Source organism: Mobula hypostoma, chromosome 6, assembly GCF_963921235.1.
Source record: "Mobula hypostoma chromosome 6, sMobHyp1.1, whole genome shotgun sequence".
NCBI classification, from domain to species: Eukaryota; Metazoa; Chordata; class Chondrichthyes; order Myliobatiformes; family Myliobatidae; genus Mobula; species Mobula hypostoma.
Window position 1 is genome coordinate 180,356,715 of NC_086102.1, and position 19,619 is coordinate 180,376,333.

The 19,619-nt window shown below is 41.8% G+C and overlaps 1 protein-coding gene across 4 annotated transcripts in view; it reads right to left on the bottom strand.

The window, feature by feature from the left end:
• The window catches only part of slc38a11 (solute carrier family 38 member 11), a 114,026-nt gene that overhangs the window by 33,716 nt on the left and 60,691 nt on the right, over positions 1 to 19,619 (bottom strand). For all 4 annotated transcript variants that reach the window (XM_063050144.1, XM_063050142.1, XM_063050143.1 and 1 more), the window contains one exon: positions 5,191 to 5,261. In XM_063050144.1, the coding sequence (XP_062906214.1) occupies positions 5,191 to 5,261 (71 nt within the window). The remainder of the gene's footprint in view (positions 1 to 5,190; positions 5,262 to 19,619) is intronic.

Below are 19,619 nucleotides of genomic sequence, written 5' to 3' on the forward strand. Positions count from 1 at the left end.
TTATCAATTTCTTGTGACAGTATTTAGCCACAGGGTCATTTGACTGATCTTTTTTCAATAAAAACTTAGTAAGCTATCTACAGGATTTGAAACAGATCTTTGTAAACTTTATGATATGAACACTGTCCGCCAAAGATGGCTGCCGCTGCGATGCAGCTGTACAAACCGGAACAGGAACGGTGAGGTGATGTGAATTAGTGACGTGCATTGTGGCATTTGAAAAACTGACTAACTAGTTAACAGAAACATCTAGCTAAAAGATTATTTTCAATAAGTATAATTATTAATTACTACATTATTTTAGGTACCAACCTTTTGTGCGCGCAATAATTTCCTTTGTGCACTGGTTGAAAAATGTGTGTGCGTGCGCACACACGCACAGCTTAGCGGGAACATAGATTAGGAGAGATAAATACGAGAGGACATGGCTTTAAGGTGAAAGGGGAAAGGTTTAGGGGAACATTGGGGGAACTTCTTCACTCAGAGAGTGGTGGGAGTGTGGAACGAGTTGCCATCTGATGTGGTAAATGTGGACTCACTCTTAAGTTTTAAGAATGAATTGGATAGATACATGGACGGGAGAAGTCTGGAGGGTTATGGACCGGGTGCAGGTCAATGGGACTAGCGGAACAAAGTTTCGGCACAGACTAGAAGGGCTGAATGGCCTGTTTTCTGTGCTGTCACGTTCTATGGTTCTATGGTTCTAAAACATTCCGAATATGATTAAAAATACTGGAATCTCTACTAAGTTGACATCCGAAGAACCATGGCCGTTTATTATAAATGATAATAACTGGGAAAGGGTTCAAATTGTTTTAGATGTGGATGGAATGAACTTGGTTATTAAATCCATTTCCTGAAAATAAATAGATTATTTAACTAAACAATTAAAAAAATAAAACACTCATTGTTCACATTTCAACTGAAAACATTCCATATAATGCCAAGCCTATTCTTTCTAACAAACAGGAAATAATTTTTACCATTATGAAAAGCTGCCCAAAGATGGCTCTGAAATTTCTAGCTACCCTCCATTTCCAAAGTATGACCAATGCTATCAAAGGTAGACACAGTTGTTAGGGCAGGATGACATTTAAATCCCAGCAAAACAAGAAATAAGAAACCAAAGCTGGTCTAATAATTATATATGCCTTTTATATATTGGTGAGACCCGACGCAGACTGGGAGACCGCTTTGCTGAACATCTACGCTCTGTCCGCCAGAGAAAGCAGGATCTCCCAGTGGCCACACATTTTAATTCCACATCCCATTCCCATTCTGACATGTCTATCCACGGCCTCCTCTACTGTAAAGATGAAGCCACACTCAGGTTGGAGGAACAACACCTTATATTCCGTCTGGGTAGCCTCCAACCTGATGGCATGAACATTGACTTCTCTAACTTCCGCTAGGCCCCACCTCTCCCTCGTACCCCATCTGTTACTCATTTTTATGCACACATTCTTTCTCTCACTCTCCTTTTTCTCCCTCTGTCCCTCTGAATATACCTCTTGCCCATCCTCTGGGTCACCCCCCACCCTCGTCTTTCTTCCCGGACCTCCTGTCCCATGATCCTCTCGTATCCCCTTTTGCCTATCACCTGTCCAGCTCTCGGCTCCATCCCTCCCCCTCCTGTCTTCTCCTATCATTTTGGATCTCCCCCTCCCCCTCCAACTTTCAAATCCCTTACTCACTCTTCCTTCAGTTAGTCCTGATGAAGGGTCTCGGCCTGAAACGTCGACTGTGCCTCTTCCTATAGATGCTGCTTGGCCTGCTGCGTTCACCAGCAACTTTGATGTGTGTTGCTAATAATTAATGGCCAAGCTTGAACAAATTGCAGTGTCCGGATCTAAAATTTCATAACAGCACAACCTTCGATCGTTCCCAAGAAGAAATTGAGCCCCTAATATCTCAAAGGCTTGTTTGCACAAGTGTCCACACCCAAACCTCTATTCCCTTTAATGCATATGGTAAGGAATAGCAGAGCTGCTAATAAATATCCTTAAAAGCCAGCTGATTAACTTTCCTTCAGCTATGCAGAGAAAATAGGTTTCATTCGTAGACATTCCAATTTAAAAATGCTGTACATTCAGCATTGAGCTGTACTGGAGCCTACCAGAGAGAACGCAATTCTAGATTTAGTGTTGTGCAATGAACTGGATTTGATCAGGGACCTCCAGGTAAGGGAGCCATTAGGAGGTAGTGACCATAATATTATAAGTTTTAATCTACAATTTGAGAGGGAGAAGGGAAACTCAGAAGTGTCAGTATTACAGTTGAACAAAGGGAGCTATGGTGCTATGAGGGAGGAGCTGGCCAAAGTTTAATGGAACAATACCCTAGCAGGGATGACAGTGGAACAGCAATGGCAAGTGTTTATGGGAATAATGCAGAAGGTGCAGGATCAGTTCATTCCAAAGAGGAAGAAAGATCCTAAGGGGAGTAAGGGGAGGCCATGTCTGACAAGGGAAGTAATGGACAGTATAAAAATAAAAGAGAAGAAGTATAACATAGCAAAGACGAGTGGGAAGCTGGAGGATTGGGAAACTTTTAAAGAGCAACGGAAGGTAACTAAAAAGGCAATACGTGGAGAAAAAATGAGGTACGAAGGTAAATTAGCCAAGAATATAAAGGAGGATAGTAAAAGCTTCTTTAGGTATGTGAAAAGGAAAAAAATAGTTAAGACCAAAATTGGGCCCTTGAAGCCAGAAACGGGTGAATTTATTATGGGGAACAAGGAAATGGCAGACGAGTTGAACAGGTACTTTGGATCTGTCTTCACTAGGGAAGACACAAACAATCTCCCAGATATAATAGTGGCCAAAGGACCTAGAGTAATGGATGAACTGAAGGAAATTTATATTAGGCAGATAGACTGTTGGGTCTGAAGGCTGATAAGTCCCCGGGACCTGATGGTCTGCATCCCAGGGTACTTAAGGAGGTGGCTTTAGAAATCGTGGACGCATTGGTAATCATTTTCCAATGTTCTATAGATTCAGGATCAGTTCCTGTGGATTGGAGGCTGGCTAATGTTGTACCTCTCTTCAAGAAGGGAGGAAGAGAGAAAACAGGGAATTATAGACCAGTTAGCCTGACGTCGGTAGTGGGAAAGATGCTGGAGTCAATTATAAAAGATGAAATTACGACACATCTGGATAGCAGTAACAGGATCAGTCCAAGTCAGCATGGATTTACGAAGGGGAAATCATGCTTGACTAATCTTCTGGAATTTTTTGAGGATGTAACTATGAAAATGGACAAGGGAGAGCCAGTGGATGTAGTGTACCTGGACTTTCAGAAAGCCTTTGATAAAGTCCCACATAGGAGATTAGTGGGAAAAATTAGGTCACATGGTATTGGGGGCAGAGTACTGACATGGATTGAAAATTGGCTGGCTGACAGAAAACAAAGAGTAGCAATTAACAGGTCCCTTTCGGAATGGCAGGCAGTGACCAGTGGGATACCGCAGCTGTTTACAATATATATTAATGATCTAGATGAAGGAATTAAAAGTTACATTAGCAAATTTGCTGATGACACAAAGCTGGGTGGCAATGTGAAATGTGAGGAGGATGTTATGAGAATGCAGGGTGACTTGGACAGGCTGGGTGAGTGGGCAGATGCATGGCAGATGCAGTTTAATGTGGATAAATGTGAGGTTATCCACTTTGGTGGTAAGAACAGGAAGGCAGACTATTATCTAAATGGAGTCAAGTTAGGAAAAGGGGAAGTACAACGAGATCTAGGTGTTCTTGTACATCAGTCACTGAAAGCAAGCATGCAAGTACAGCAGGCAGTGAAGAAAGCTAATGGCATGCTGGCCTTCATAACAAGGAGAATTGAGTATAAGAGCAAAGAGGTCCTTCTGCAGCTGTACAGGGCCCTGGTGAGACCACAGCTGGAGTACTGTGTGCAGTTTTGGTCTCCAAATTTGAGGAAGGACATTCTTGCTATTGAGGGAGTGCAGCGTAGGTTCACAAGGTTAATTCCCGGGATGGCGAGACTGTCATTTGTGGAAAGATTGGAGCGACTGGGCTTGTATACTCTGGAATTTAGAAGGCTGAGAGGGGATCTTATTGAAACATATAAGATTATTAAGGGATTGGACACGCTGGAGGCAGGAAGCATGTTCCCGCTGATGGGTGAGTCCAGAACCAGAGGCCACAGTTTAAGAATAAGGGGTAGGCCATTTAGAATGGAGTTGAGGAATAACTTTTTCACCCAGAGAGTGGTGGATATATGGAATGCTCTCTGCCCCAGAAGGCTGTGGAGGCCAAGTCTCTGGATGCTTTCAAAGAAGAGATGGATAGAGCTCTTAAAGATAGCGGAATCAAAGGTTATCGGGATAAGGCAGGAACTGGATACTGATTGTGGATGATCAGCCATGATCACAGTGAATGGCTGTGCTGGCTCGAAGGGCCGAATGGCCTACTCCTGCACCTATTGTCTGTTGTCTATTGTCTATTGTCAAAAGATTCTTCTAGTTCCACATTTCAGCATTAGAATTGCTAATTCTTTGGAGAAAATGGTGAGGTAATATTACTATTTTTCTCACATGATAACATTGTTAATAATTTTGATTGCCTAAAGGATTTCCCTCCAAAATGCATGAACTGCTCTTTTAGTGCTTCCTTGTCACAAATGCTGGAGAATGACTGTTCTTACTATTTTTCCAGTAAAGATTACCACTGTGAAATCTCTCAAGAATCCTGTAGCTTTGGCCACAGAAGACTCTTCTCTTTGCATTTTCTTCCTTCTTCCATTTGAATGTTCTTCTGATGCTTTATTTTCTCTTCTCAGCTGTTTGTGGACTTTTAGGCCGCATATGAGCTCATTAGCAACTACAGGCCATTATTTCCATTTGTACCTCAGAAAATTAGTCAACACATGATTGCCACTGTAAATATGTCAAATGTATTTAAATATCCATGGTGGGGTGTCAAGCAGAATTAACAATTTGTACCTATTTTCTGGCAAAATCATCAACACACCAGAATTCACAAAAATACTTAGAAATTGGCTTTCATATGCTAAGTTTGAATCAGTTTATACAGGATGCATATCTTGCTACAGAAATACAAAATTCAAATGGTATAAAAACACTTAATGAAGAAACAATTTGATCAATGACAGATTGTTACACCAGATGACCAAACATCTGGATGGATACTGATATGTAGAAATGCTTACCAAATGCCATTATCCCCACTGCCTGCATCGCGTTGGACTGTGCAAAATTCCAAGCCCCTTCTGAAGGTGGACTGAAAGGTAAGTATCAGAATTATAGTTTTATTTCAAAAGCAAGGAGAAAAGAAGGCTGCTACTCATAAACATTCTCTGTTCTATTCAACTCATGGCACTTTCCAAGGGGTCTTCAGTATACCCATGGGGTATTTAAAAATCTTAAATATACCCATGGGAGGGGGGGTTGGGTTTGGGTTTTGATGTTCTTGTTGCCAGTTGTGCAATTTGTTTTATTCTTTTGCAGGGGTGGATTGGGTTTGGAGTTTGATGTTCTTGTTCCGTTTTGTGCAGGGGTTGGGGTTTGAGTTTGATGTTCTTGTTGCCATTTGCAAGATTTTTTTGCACGTGGGATTTGATGTTTTTCTTTGAATGGCTTCTATGGTTTTCTTTATTTCATGGCTGTCTGGAGAAGTCGAATCTCAGAGTTTCATAACGTATACTTTGATAATAAATGTACCTGAACTTTGAACCTTGAACCTTGGGGAGGCTGTTGACCTGGGTAAAGTCTTATCAACCTCATCAACTGTAATTTATCAACCTTTTAAAAAATTTATGTTAAAAATAAACTTTATTCAAAGAAAAAGAATGGCACGGGGGTGTCGTGGTCAGCATAGAGCTTTACAATACAGGCGATCTGGGTTCAAATCTCGCCGCTGCCTGTCAGGAGCTTGTATGTTCTCCCCGTGACCGCGTGGGTTTCCTCCGGGTGCTCCACTTTCAATCCGCAGTCCAAAGACGTACCAGTTAGTAGGCTAATTGGTCATTGTAAATTGTCCCGTGATTAGGATAGAATTAAATTGGAGGATTGCTGGGTGGCGAGCTCCAAGGGCTGGAAGGGACTATTCTGCACTGCATCCCAACAATAAATAAGTAAATGAATAAATATACAGGAAATTTAAAAAAATGTGCGTGACTCTTTTACATCCGTAGTATTATCAGATCCAGACATTGGCAATGTTAGGGTTCAAAGGCGGTTCACAAAAGTGATTCCAGGATTGATAGATGAGGAGTATGAGGATTCATATGAGGAGTATTTGATGGTCAAGGTCTGTACTCACTGGAATTCAGAAGAATGAGGGGTGACCTCATTGAAATCTATCGAATGTTGAAAAGCCTCACTAGAGTGGATGTGAAGGGGATGTTTCCTATGGTGGAGGAGCCTAAGACCGGAGGACATAGTCTCAGAATAGAGGGATGTCCCTTTAAGAAGGGAGATGAGGAAGAATTTCTTCAGCCAGAGAGTGGTGAATCTGCGGAATTCATTATCATAGGCAGCTGCGCAGGCCAAGTCATTAGGTATATTTAAGACAGAGGTTGATAGGGTCACCGACCTGATGGTAGAATGTCAATGAGGATGCTAGATGGATGGATGGGATCTTTAATAATACTAAGGGCTCTGGGTATGCAGTGCTCCTGGAAAGTGTCCCTGAGGGAGGCTCCTATGATCAGCCGTTCTCACAGTCCTTTATTGGGACTCCCAGTCCGATGTTCTGCTGCTCACCTACCAGATAAAGATGCAGCTTTGTCAGAACATCCTCAGCGGTGCTCCTGTAAAACTCAGTTAAGAAGGGGCTGGGGGGAGCCTCGCTTGCCTCAGTCACCTCAGGAAGTGGAGCAGCTGCTGTGTCTTCTTATTCAGGGAGATGATATCGAGGAACCAGATGAGGTTGTCCATGATATGAACTCCCAAGTACTTGGTAAAGTGAGGGTGTTTAAAGGAGATCAGAGGCGTATGTTTTTCACACAGAGTAGTTTGTATATGAGCTGCCAGAGGTAACAACATTTAGGAGGTGTCCTGGTATTTGAATAAGCAGGGCACAGAGGCTATGTAATTATTCCAAATAAGTGAGATTAGCATAGGGAGATGGAGAGGTCAACAGGGCTATATGTTCAATCGTGGGTTATGAGCAAAGAGAAAGAATGGCTGGAGTTGCCTAGCACTTTCAGCCAAGGGTGTTTATTAAGTGTGTCAAAAACCAAACTTAACAAAAATTAGTGAAAGTAGTGAAAAGGAAACTGTCAATATTTACAAAAAGCTGTCTACTGGAAAACACAATGATAACTCCAATCTTTGTCCAGTGAACTCCTGGCGGCTCAGTTTCTCTCACCCTGCTGCAGAGAGCGATTTGCCCATTTTTTTGGGGCACCGGGATATATCATCTTTAATTACCCACAAAGTTAACTTAACACATGAATAAGCATATGTAGTTAAATTATATTACAAAAATAAACAGAAGTGTCTGCTTTAAATACAGTACACAAACAACATATACACATTTACACATCCCCATTACTAAAGAAATGAAATATTCCTCTCAGTATGGTGTAAAAGGCACCATACAGCCACTCTGTGCACATTAGCTTGGGTTAGGACCCATTATGAGAATATAGCAGGGGAATACATTGAAATGCATGCACTCATGACAGCAGAATGACAAAGCAGTGAGTCTGTGTGTATTTGTGTTTGTAAATGTTTATGTGTATGGAGTGCATTTACTGGCCACTCTCTATCACATTTTGGTACACTGAGGGGCCACTTCTATGTTAAACAGCTCTCTGGAAAGTCTTTGCATTGGCTGAACCATGCTCCACTGTCGTCTTGCAGCCTGGAACATGCCAGGTGGCAGCATTCCTTTAAACTTGATTTGATTTTTAACAAACTCATGTATTTTTCACAGTATGTGGTGGATAGTCCACACTTACTGGCAGAAAGCGGTGTAGCAGTTAGACATAGTTTGTCACCTTTCTCATTTTTCATTGGCTAGGATTTAGCACACTGCCCACGTGATGTAATTTTGCAACTATCGATTGGTTTAGTTTATCCAAGGAATTTTCCTTATCTGGATTATAAATGGTGATGGAATTTTCAGAGGCGCAATCTTTTCTTTATTCTATTTTATCTTCTCGTTCAGCTCTTATCTTTGTTTCTCAGCTCTTTAATTAGTCTGCTTATTATTAACATGTTTGTTAGTAAATGATAATTCAAAGTAAGACGGCTTGTCATTTTTGAGTCCTGGAAAAACCCTAAGAATCAGAAATTAAGCAGAGATCTAACATACCAGAAGACTAACAAGTTTCAGACAGACCAAATTATATCCACCACTGAAGTGATGCTCTTCAAGCAGCACATTACTCATCCCTGGGAACAACCCGTAGATCAGAGGATCCTCTTTTAGCCAGCTGCATCCTCCTCCAGACCTCCTTAGTAAATCAGGACTGCTTGTGTGCTGGGTGAGATGCTGACGAAGCAGGGAAGACCAGATGTGAGGGACCCACTGAGAGTCATCTAAGAAAGATTTTGGTGCTTGTTGATCAGTTCAGCCAATGAGTCATTCTGCCCAATCATTTTGACAAAATCAGCTTATGAGTTCTGTCTTGTTCTGGCAGGATATTCTATGCTGATTACTGACTGCTGGACCTTGAACAAAGTTTTTTCCTGAAAGAATTTATCCACGAAATACAGATAGTGTGGTAAGGTGCAACTGAATGGCACATCACACGACAATGAAACCAGGCATTTCAAACAGTATAAATAGAAGTCTAATCACAAACAAGAGAAAATCCCCAGCTGCTGGAAATCCAAGCAACACACACACACACACGCGCGCACACACACGATGCCAGAGGAAACCATTAGGTCAGGCAGCATCTATGGAAAAGAATAAACAGTCGACGTTTCAGGCCGAAACCCTTCATCCAGATGTTCAGCCTGAAACGTCGACTGTACTCTTTGTCTGACCTATTGAGTTCCTCCAGCATTGTGAATATAAGTATTGTCTGGCGTTAATCACTGACTTCACTGGGGCAGAAGAAGGAAAATCAGATCATACTTGTACAGGATCTTTTCAAAATGCTATTCCATTAATTCCCACCTTTGTGTTTTCACCAAGAGCTATGCAAAAATTTCATTTTCATAATCTATCTTGGCATGAAAAGTTTCATAAAGGTTTAACACAAAATGTTTACCTTTGCAACTGATATTAATTGTCACAGTTGACTGAAAATTGTGCTGAAAAAAATAATGTTGCTTTGTGAAACTTTTCTGGATTAACAGTTAAATCTACTTAGGAAATATTAGCCTGGCCTGATTTATAAACGTAGGTTTTGGGTTACACTTAAAGCTCAGTCTAAGGTTGCAAGTCTCCCAATTTTTGCCTGCAGATCTTGGAGCAGGAGAACTTTGTTTACTGGAAGTAAAATCCCATTGTAAGATGAAGCGTTGTTGGTAAAATGTGGCAGTTATGAATTAATACACAAGGAATATATATTTGAAACAGTGGTCTAAATACACCAGAATGCAGCTGGGTGTTGGACTTCCTAACGGACAGGCATCAGATAGTCAGGATGCACCTCCCTCCACATCATCCTCAACATGGGTGCCCCCAGGGCTGTGCACTAACCACACTGCTGTACACTCTTCTCGCACAAGACTGCACGATCAAACACCCAAGCAATCCCATCGACAAGTTCGCTGATGACACAACAGTGGTGGGTCTTATCAATAACAATGAGAAGGCCTACAGAGAGTAGTTGGAAGAGCTCGAGGCCTGTTGGCAAGCAAATAGCCTCTTCCTTAATGTCACCAAGACAAGGGAGATAGTTGTCAGCTACGGGAGAACTAACACCATTCATACCCCCCTCCCTTTACGTCGGTGGCATAGCAGTTGAAACTGCAAGCTGTTCCCAACTCCTGGGCAAACACAACCTCATATGGTTCCAGAACACATCCTACACAGTCCAGAAATCTCACCAATGCCTCGACTCTCTGAGGAGACTGAAGACAGCTGCATTTTCCACATTCATACTCACATTATTCCACAGGTATGCAGCAGAGAGCATCCTATCAAGCTGCATTACTGCTCGGTATGGACACCGAACTGCAGCAGACTTGAAGGCTCCACAATAGACAGTCAAAGCTGCCGATTGCATCACCAGCACCAGCCCACCTGCCAACAAAGACAAATATACAGAAAGGTGCTGGAAAAGGGCCAGAAACATCCTGAAGGATCCCACACACCCTGCTCATGGACTGTCTGACACTCTCCCATCAGGAAGGAGGCTACATAGCATCCATGCCAGGACCACCAGACTCAAAAACAATTACTTTCCACAAGCAGCAAGACTGATCAACACCTTCACCCACTAACTCCACCACTACTTTATTATTTCCTGTCAGTCACCTTATGCACAGTCTAGTTTCACTTTAGGGACACACAAATCAATGTATATAAGCTATCCTATGTATTTATATTTTACTGTGTATTTCTTTATTATTATTATGTGTTTACCTTTTGTGTATATTTTGGTGCTGCATCGGATCTGGACTAACAACTATTTTGTTCTCTTTACACTTGTGAACGGTACAACACTGAAACAGGCCCTTCAGCCCATCAAGTCTGTGCCAAGCCATTTAAATTGCCTATTCCCATTGATATGCACAAGGACCATTGCCCTCCATACCCCTACCACCCATGTACCTATCCAAACATCTCTTAAACATAGAAATTGAGCTCACATGCACCACTTGTGCTGGCAGCTCGTTCCACACTTTCATGACCCTTTGAGCGAAGAACTTTCTCCTCATGTTCCCCTTAACCTTTTCACCTTTCACCCTTAACCCATGACCTCTAGTTGTAGTACCACCTAACCCCAGTGGAACAAGCTTGTTTGCATTTATCCTATCTATCCTCTTCATAATTTTGTATAGCTCTATCATATCTCTTCTCCATCTTCTATGTTCCAAGAAATACAGTCCTAACTTTTTCAATCTTTCCATATAACTCAGGTCCTCCAAACCTAGCAACATCCTTGTAAATTTTCTCTAAACGCTTTCAACCTTATTTACATCTTTCCTGTGCGTAGGTGACTTAAACTGTACACAACACTCCAAATTAGCCCTCACCAAAGTCTTATACAACTTCAACATCGCAATCTTGAATTAAACAACCTTGAATATTGAAACCATTTTCCAATCTTTTTCTCTCTCTATTTACTCTATGTTTTAGTTGTTCCTCAATAGCCTTAAAATAAGCCCACCAATTCCACTTTGTTTCAATTCTTGAACTGAAGTGAACCAAATATTCCTACTCAGTTTCAAGGCACTGTGGTTTGATGTTTAATATTCAGTGGTTATTTTGCTCGTTTTTTTTTGCCATTTGTACGATTTGTTCTTTTTTTTTGCACTTTGGGTGCTTGCCGTTTCCATTTAACGGGTTCCATTGTGTTTCTTTGTTTTGTGGCTGTCTGTGGAAAGACAAAGCTCAGGGTTGTATACCACATATATACTTTGATAATAATTGTACTTTGAATTTTGAATCTTAAATACTGTCTCATAGTTTATCATGAAATTTTTAAAATTCCTGATAATTAAAAAAAATAAATTGTAATTCCTACCAATAACAAGTACATAGTTTTGGATACTGATGATGGGGACGACCTACCAGGGACAAGTTGCAGTGGTCGCATCTCTGGCACCGAGATGGGACCCTCAACTCAGAAGGGAAGGAGGGAAAAGAGGAGAGCAGTAGTGATAGGGGATTCGATAGTTAGGGGGACAGATAAGAGGTTCTCTGGAAGAGATCGAGAATCCCGGATGGTCTGTTGCTTCCCTGGTGCCAGGGTCCGCGATATCTTGGATCGAGTTCTCGGTATTCTCAGGAGGAAGGGTGGGCAGCCGGATGTCGTGGTCCATGTAGCTAGGGCTTTACTCTTTGGAGAGAAGGAGGATGAGAGGAAACATGATAGAGGTGTACAAGTTAATAAGAGGAATAGATAGAGTGGATAGCCAGCGCCTCTTCCCCAGGGCACCACTGCTCAATACAGGAGGACATGACTTTAAGGTAAGGGGTGGGAAGTTCAAGGGGGATATTAGAGGAAGGTTTTTTACTCAGAGAGTGGTTGGTGCGTGGAATGCACTGCCTGAGACAGTGGTGGAGGCAGATACACTAGTGAAGTTTAAGAGACTACTAGACAGGTGTATGGAGGAATTTAAGGTGGAGGCTTATATGGGAGGCAGGGTTTGAGGGTCGTCACAACATTGTGGGCCGAAGGGCCTGTACTGTGCTGTACTATTCTATGTTCTATGTAGGGACCAATGACATGGGTATGAAGAGTGTGGAGGTCCTGAAAGGTGAGTTTAGGGAGTTAGGCGCCAAGTTAAAGGACAGGACCTCCAGGATAGCAACCTCAGGATTGCTACCAGTGCCAAGTGCAGGCAGGTTTAGAAATAGTAAGATAGCGCAGATCAACACGTGGCTGAAGGCATGGTGCAGGAGGGAGGGCTTCAGATTTATAGATAATTGGGCAGTTTTCCAGGGAAGGTGGGACCTGTTCTGGTGGGACAGTCTACATCTGAACTGGAGGGGCACAAATATTCTTGCGGGTACGTTTGCTAGAGAGGCTCCGGTGGATTTAAACTAGATACGAGGGGGGAGGGGAACCAGAGTGTAGGAACAGATGTAGGGAAGAAGGAAGAAAAAAGTAAATAGTAAAATTGTTTGCACAGTTAGTGATAAACAGAGCGTAAGAGGTGGAAAATTTCTTAAGTGCATTTATTTTAATGCTAGGAGCATTGTAAGAAAGGTGGATGAGCTTAAAGCACGGATTGATACCTGGAAGTATGATGTGGTAGCTATTAGTGAAACATAGAGGTGTGATTGGCAACTAAATACTCCTGGATTTAATTGCTTCAGGTGTGATAGAATCGGAGGGACAAGAGGGGGAGGGGTTGCATTGCTTGTCAGAGAAAATATTACAGCAGTGCTCTAGCAGGATAGATTAGAGGGCTCATCTAGGGAGGCTATTTGGGTGGAATTGAGGAATGGGAAAGGTGTAGTAACACTTATGGGGGTGTATTATAGACCACTAAATGGGGAGCGAGAATTGGAGGATCAAATTTGTAAGGAGATAGAAGATATTAGTAGTAGGCACAAGGTTGTGATTGTGGGAGATTTTAACTTTCCACACATAGATGGGGGAGCCCATACTGTAAAAGGGCTGGATGGCTTGGAGTTTGTAAAATGTGTGCAAGATAGTTTTTTGCAGCACACATAGAGGTACCAACAAGAGAAGGGGCAGTGTTGGATCTCCTGTTAGGGAATGAGATAGGTCAGGTGACAGAGGTTTCTGTTGGGGAGCACTTCGGGTCCAGTGATCCCAATGCCATTAGGTTCAATATAATTATGGAGAAGGATAGATCTGGACCCAGGGTTGAGATTTTTGATTTGAGAAAGGCTAACTTTGAGGAGATGCGAAAGGACTTAGAAGGAGTGGATTGGGACAACTCGTTTTATGGGAAGGATGTAATAGAGAAATGGAGGTCATTTAAAGGTGACATTTTGAGAGTACAGAATCTTTATGTTCCTGTTAGGTTGAAAGAAAGGTTAAAAGTTTGAGAGAGCCATGGTTTTCAAGGGATATTGGAAACTTGGTTCAGAAAAAAAGAGAGATCTACAATAAATATAGACAGCATGGAGTAAATGAGGTGCTCGAGGAATATAAAGAATGTAAAAAGAATCTGAAGAAAGAAATTAGAAAAGCCAGAAGAAGATATGAGGTTGCTTTGGCAAGTAAGGTGAAAATAAATCCCATGGGCTTCTACCATTATATAAATAGCAAAAGGATAGTGAGGGATAAAATTGGTGCCTTAGAAAATCAGGGTGGACAGCTATGTGTGGAGCCAAAAGAGATGGGGGAGATTCTGAACAATTTCTTTTCTTCGGTATTCACTAAGGAGAAGGATATTGAATGGTGTAAGATAAGGGAAACAGATAGGGAAGTTATGGAAACTATGATGATTACAGAAGAAGTAGTACTGGCGCTTTTAAGGAATATGAAAGTGGATAAGTCTCCGGGTCCAGACAAGATATTCCCTAGGACCTTGAGGGAGGTTAGTGTGGAAATAGCAGGGGCTCTGACAGAAATATTTCAAATCTCATTAGAAATGGGGATCGTGCCGGAAGATTGATGCTAATGTTGTTCCATCATTTAAAAAGGGTTCTAAGAGAAAACTTAGCAATTATCGGCCTGTGAGTTTGAAATCAGTGGTGGGTAAATTGATGGAACGTATTCTTAGAGATGGTATATATAATTATCTGGATAGACAGGGTCTGATTAGGAAGTCAACATGGATTCGTGCGTGGAAGGTCATGTTTGACAAATCTTATTGAATTTTTTGAAGAGATCACTAGGAATGTTGATGAGGGTAAAGTAGTGGATGTTGTCTATCTGGACTTCAGTAAGGCCTTTGACAAGGTCCCACATGGAAGGTTGGTTAGGAAGGTTCAATCGTTAGGTATTAATATTGAAGTAGTAAAATGGATTCAGCAGTGGCTGGATGGGAGACACCAGAGAGTAGTGGTGGATAACTGTTTGTCAGTTTGGAGGCCGGTGACTAGTGGTGTGCCTCAGGGATCTGTACTGAGTCCAAAGTTATTTGTCATATACATTAATGATCTGGTTGATGGGGTGGTAAATTGGATGAGTAAGTATGCAGATGATACTAAGATAGGTGGAATTGTGGATAATGAAGTAAGTTTTCAAAGCTTGCAGAGAGATTAAGGCCAGTTAGAAGAGTGGACTGAAAGATGGCAGATGGAGTTTAATGCTGATAAATGTGAGGTACCACACTTTCTTAGGACTAATCAAAATAGGACATACATGGTAAATGGTAGGGCATTGAAAAATGCAGTAGAACAGAGGGATCTAGGAACAATGGTGCATAGTTCCCTGAAGGTGGAATCTCATGTGGATAGGGTGGTGAAGAAAGCTTTTGGTATGCTGGCCTTTATAAATCAGAGCATTGAGTAACCGAGTTGGGATGTAATGTTGAAATTGTACAAGGCAATGGTGAGGCCAAATTTGGAGTATTGTGTACAGTTTTAGTCACCAAATTATAGGAAAGATGTCAACAAAATAGGGAGAGTACAGAGAAGGTTTATTAGAATGTTACCTGGGTTTCATCACCTAAGTTACAGAGAAAGGCTAAACAAGTTGGGTCTTTATTCTTTGGAATGTAAAAGGTTGAGGGGGGACTTGATTATGAGAGGGATAGATAGAGTTGACGTCGATAGGCTTTCTCCATTGAGAGTGGAGGAGATTCAAACAAGAGGACATGAGTTGAAAGTTAAAGGGCAAAAGTTTAGGGGTAACATGAGGGGGAACTTCTTTACTCAGAGAGTGGTAGTTGTGTGGAACGAGCTTCCAGCAGAAGTGGTTGAGGCAGGTTCGATGTTGTTGTTTAAAGTTAAACTGGACAGCTATACGGACAGGAAAGGAATGGAGGGTTATGGGCTGAGTGCAGGTCGGTGGGACTAGGTGAGAGTAAGAGTTCGGCATGGACTAGAAGAGTCGAGATGGCCTGTTTCTGTGCTGTAATTGTTATATGGTTATATATGGTTATATGGTAATCTGCATAATGGGTGCAATAAATAGGACATGCACAGGAATCCTTGTCCAGCAAGGTTTTTATGTTGTTTAATCCTTAATCACCTGCTGAGAGAATTTGGATATCCTGTAGTTACTGTTATTGTTCAGGCAGATGAGGCTCATCAACCGTAGGCAGCTCATCTAGGAGAAGGAACACATTCATCTCAAACCTCCGCTGCCTTTTGACTATACCCATGCATGAAGAAGGCTTTGGGAGTAAACCCCAAGGGAAAATTCTGGAGCTGGTGTCTCAAAGGCATCCTATGTTGAGTTTAACATTGACTGGCACCAACTCCTGTGACGCTGCTGGTGTCAAACCACATTGGACTCTGCCAATCCTTTGGGTTCATCAGCTCTGTGGAGAGGTAGAGTTCGCTATATGGGCAACAGTTTGCTCTCTGTATGTAGCGCCCTGGCTCGCATATCTAGATAGCTGGGAGACAACATCCATGGTCGACACTGACCGACGGAGGCCTACAATAGTTACTGTACATGTCAAAATCTTTTGACATTGTCTCAAGCAAATGTGCTGCACAATAGTAACTAAACCAGTGAAAAAGTAAAGTCCATTATGAGAATCACAACTATTATTCTTTTTAAATAATCCGCTTTAAGATGGCACTGGTGAATCTCAGCGACTTCTGGCTGGTGGCCGATGAAACAAAGAAAACAACTAAATACTTTGCTAACCACTCTTTTTCTGGTAAGCAGTCATCAGCAACTATGACCTGTAACTCCCCTTTGGACTTGGAGCGGGCCCATTGCTGACAGTGAGGAAGACCCAAGGTTTGATCAATTTAAGTGCTGGGCTGAATTGGAAAGGTCAGGTACAGACCGAATCGAGGTGGCAGGGTCCAGACCCTAGAGCATACCGAAGTGACAGATTTCAACGTTTGGACAATGACTTAAGCGCCAGGCTAGATTGAAACAGCCAGGGTGCCGTGGCCCAAAATGAGGCACGTGGTGGTTTAGATCACTGCTCCGCTCCGTGCTGAACTAAGTGTCTGTGGGCGTCAGTTCAGAATACTATTTACTTGCATTTATCATTTTAATGATTTGCTTGAACACTGGGTGTTTGACGGTCTTCATTTTTATAATGGGTTGTTTTGGGTTTCGTTGTTTCATGGCAGCCTGTTAGGAGACAAATCTCAAGAAAGTATATATTCTTTGATAATAAATGTACTTTGAACTTCAAACTTTAAAAGCAAAGCAACATTTATAGTTTCTTCATATTATGCAAATTGCCTTACTCAAGACAGAAAACTTCAGGGCAGAAATTCTTCAATGATCTGTCGAAATGAGTAAATACTCTATTTGAAATTCTGATCGATTGACTTCATTGGAAGGAAAGTGCACCCTCACCTTGAACATTTAGATAAATTCAGTTTCAAATATTGAGCCTCTTCACTTCTTTTTAAAATTTTAAAAATCCCCGGGCTGTGAGGCTCTGCACCAAATGTGGTCTTGCTAAGTTCCTTATTATTCGTTGTTTTGGCAGGCAGCACTTCAGCTAATCACAGATGGAATCCCATTCTGAATGACACAGTACAATTATTGGAACTGGCTGCAAGCTATCACGCTAATGAGATTTAGTGGTATCTTAGTACTGCTGCCACATTGAGGATACACATTACAGCCTCACAAAAGAATGATGGGAAATGGAATTGAATAGAGTACAGATGTCCTTAATTGTTGTAAAATCAGGTCGAATTTATGTTTGATTTCCAGCAATTCCACTTGTAATGAAAGCATACTGAAATAAAATATTAACTTTGTTTACCTCTGCACAATTCTGCCTTAATTTTAAATATGTATGTGAATGTGTGAGAGGTACATACTTTAATTCTTTGTGTTATTTATCAACAAACTAAAGAATTAAATTCGATTTTGAGATCCTCACTGCAGTTAACTATCTGAACCAATCACATCTTTTACTTTCCCTTCCTAGTGGTGCTGCCACATTTTTTAAACGCTTAACTTTATTTATGGAGATACAGAACAGAATAGGTCCTTCTGGCCCTTCGCGTCACACTGCCCAGCAAACCCCTGATTTAATCCTATCTGAATCACGGGGCAATTTACAATGACCACAAAATCTATGGACGTGAGGCTGCATCATGGACCCTACACAGATGACAGAGGGGGAGGAGTCTGCTGTCCTAAGGTAAGTAAAGGAGGATAAATCACCAGGGCTTATGGGAGGCAAGTGCAGAAATCGCCAGGGCCCTAGCAGAGATATTTAAATCATCCTTAGTGACAGGAGAGGTATCAGAGGATTGGAGGATAGCCAATGTTGTTCTGCTGTTTAAAAAAGGTTAGAAACATAAATTAGGAAATTATAGGCCTGTGAATCTGACATCAGTTGTAGGAAAGTAATTGGAAGGTATTTTAAGGGACTGGATATATAAGTTTTTGGATAGATATGGACTGATTAAGAATAGTCAGCATGGCTTTGTGCATGGTAGGTCACATCTAACCAATCTTAAAGCTTTTCAAGAAGTTACCAGGAAAGTGGACGAAGGCAAGGCAGTGGGTGTAGTCTACATAGATTTTAGCAAGACACTTGACGAGGCCCTGCGTGGGAGGCTGGTCAGGAAGGTTCAGTCACTCAGCATTCAAGATGAGATGGTAAGTTAGATTAGACATTGGTTTTGTGGGAGAAGCCAGGAAGTGGTAGGAGATGATTGCCTCTCTAACTAGACTGGGATTGGTGCTAAGTACTTTGCTTATCATCTATATCAATGATTTGGATGATAATGTGGTTAACTGGATCAGCAGACTTGAGGATGACACCAAGATTGGGGGTGTAGTGGACAGCGAGGAAGGCTATCATGACTTGCAGTAGGACTTGGATCAGCTGGAAAAATGGCAGATGGAATCTAATGCAGAAGTGCGAGGTGTGTCACTTTGGTTGGACCAACCAGAGTAGGTCTTACATAGTGAACGGTAGGGCACTGAGGAGTACGGTAGAACAAAGGGATCTGGGAATACAGAAAAGTGGTGTCACAGGTAGGCAGGGTCATAAAGAAAGATTTTGGCACATTGGCCTTCATAAATCAATGTACTGAGTACAGGAGGTGAGATGTTATGTTGAAGGTGTACAAGATATTGGTGAGGCCTAATTTGGAGCATTTGTGTGCAGTTGTGGTCACCTACCTACAGGAAAGATGTAAACAAGGTTGAAAGAATACAGGGAAAATTACAAGGATGTTACCAGGTCTGGAGCACCTGAGTTATAAGGAAAGATTGAATAGGTTAGGACAGCATTCTTGAGAATACAGAAGTTTGAGGGGTATAGATAGGGTAAATATAGGCAGGCTTTTCCCCCCTGAGATTGGGTGGGACTATATCCAGCTTCATGGATTAAGGGTGAAAGATGAGAATTTAAGGGGAACATGAGGGGCAACTTCCTTACTCAGAGTGTAATGAGAGTGTGGAATGAGCTGCATATGAGCTCAATTTCAATGTTAGAGAGAAGCTTGGACAGGTACATGGATGGTAGGGTTATGGAGGGCTATGCTCCCGGTGTAGGTTGACGGGAGTATGCAGCTTAAATGGTTTCGGCATGGACTAGATGGGCCAAAGGGCCTGTTTCTCCGCTGTACTTCTTAATGACTCTATGCTAAGATATGCAAGCAACACTCAAGAAAAGCCTGTAGAGAAAACCAAATGTTGCGAGATATTAATGACCAACACAAAACAACCACTTGAAAAAAACCCTGTGAATGCAATTTGCTTCTCTGTTTTGTTATAAAATTTCATATCATTTTACATATTGCTGAAGTGAAACGGAAATAGTATATCTCACTAATATCAAGGTCAACTAACAACCATATAACCATATAACAATTACAGCACAGAAACAGGCCATCTCGGCCCTTCTAGTCCGTGCCAAACGCTTACTCTCACCTAGTCCCACCGACCTGCACTTAGTCCATAAACCTCTATTC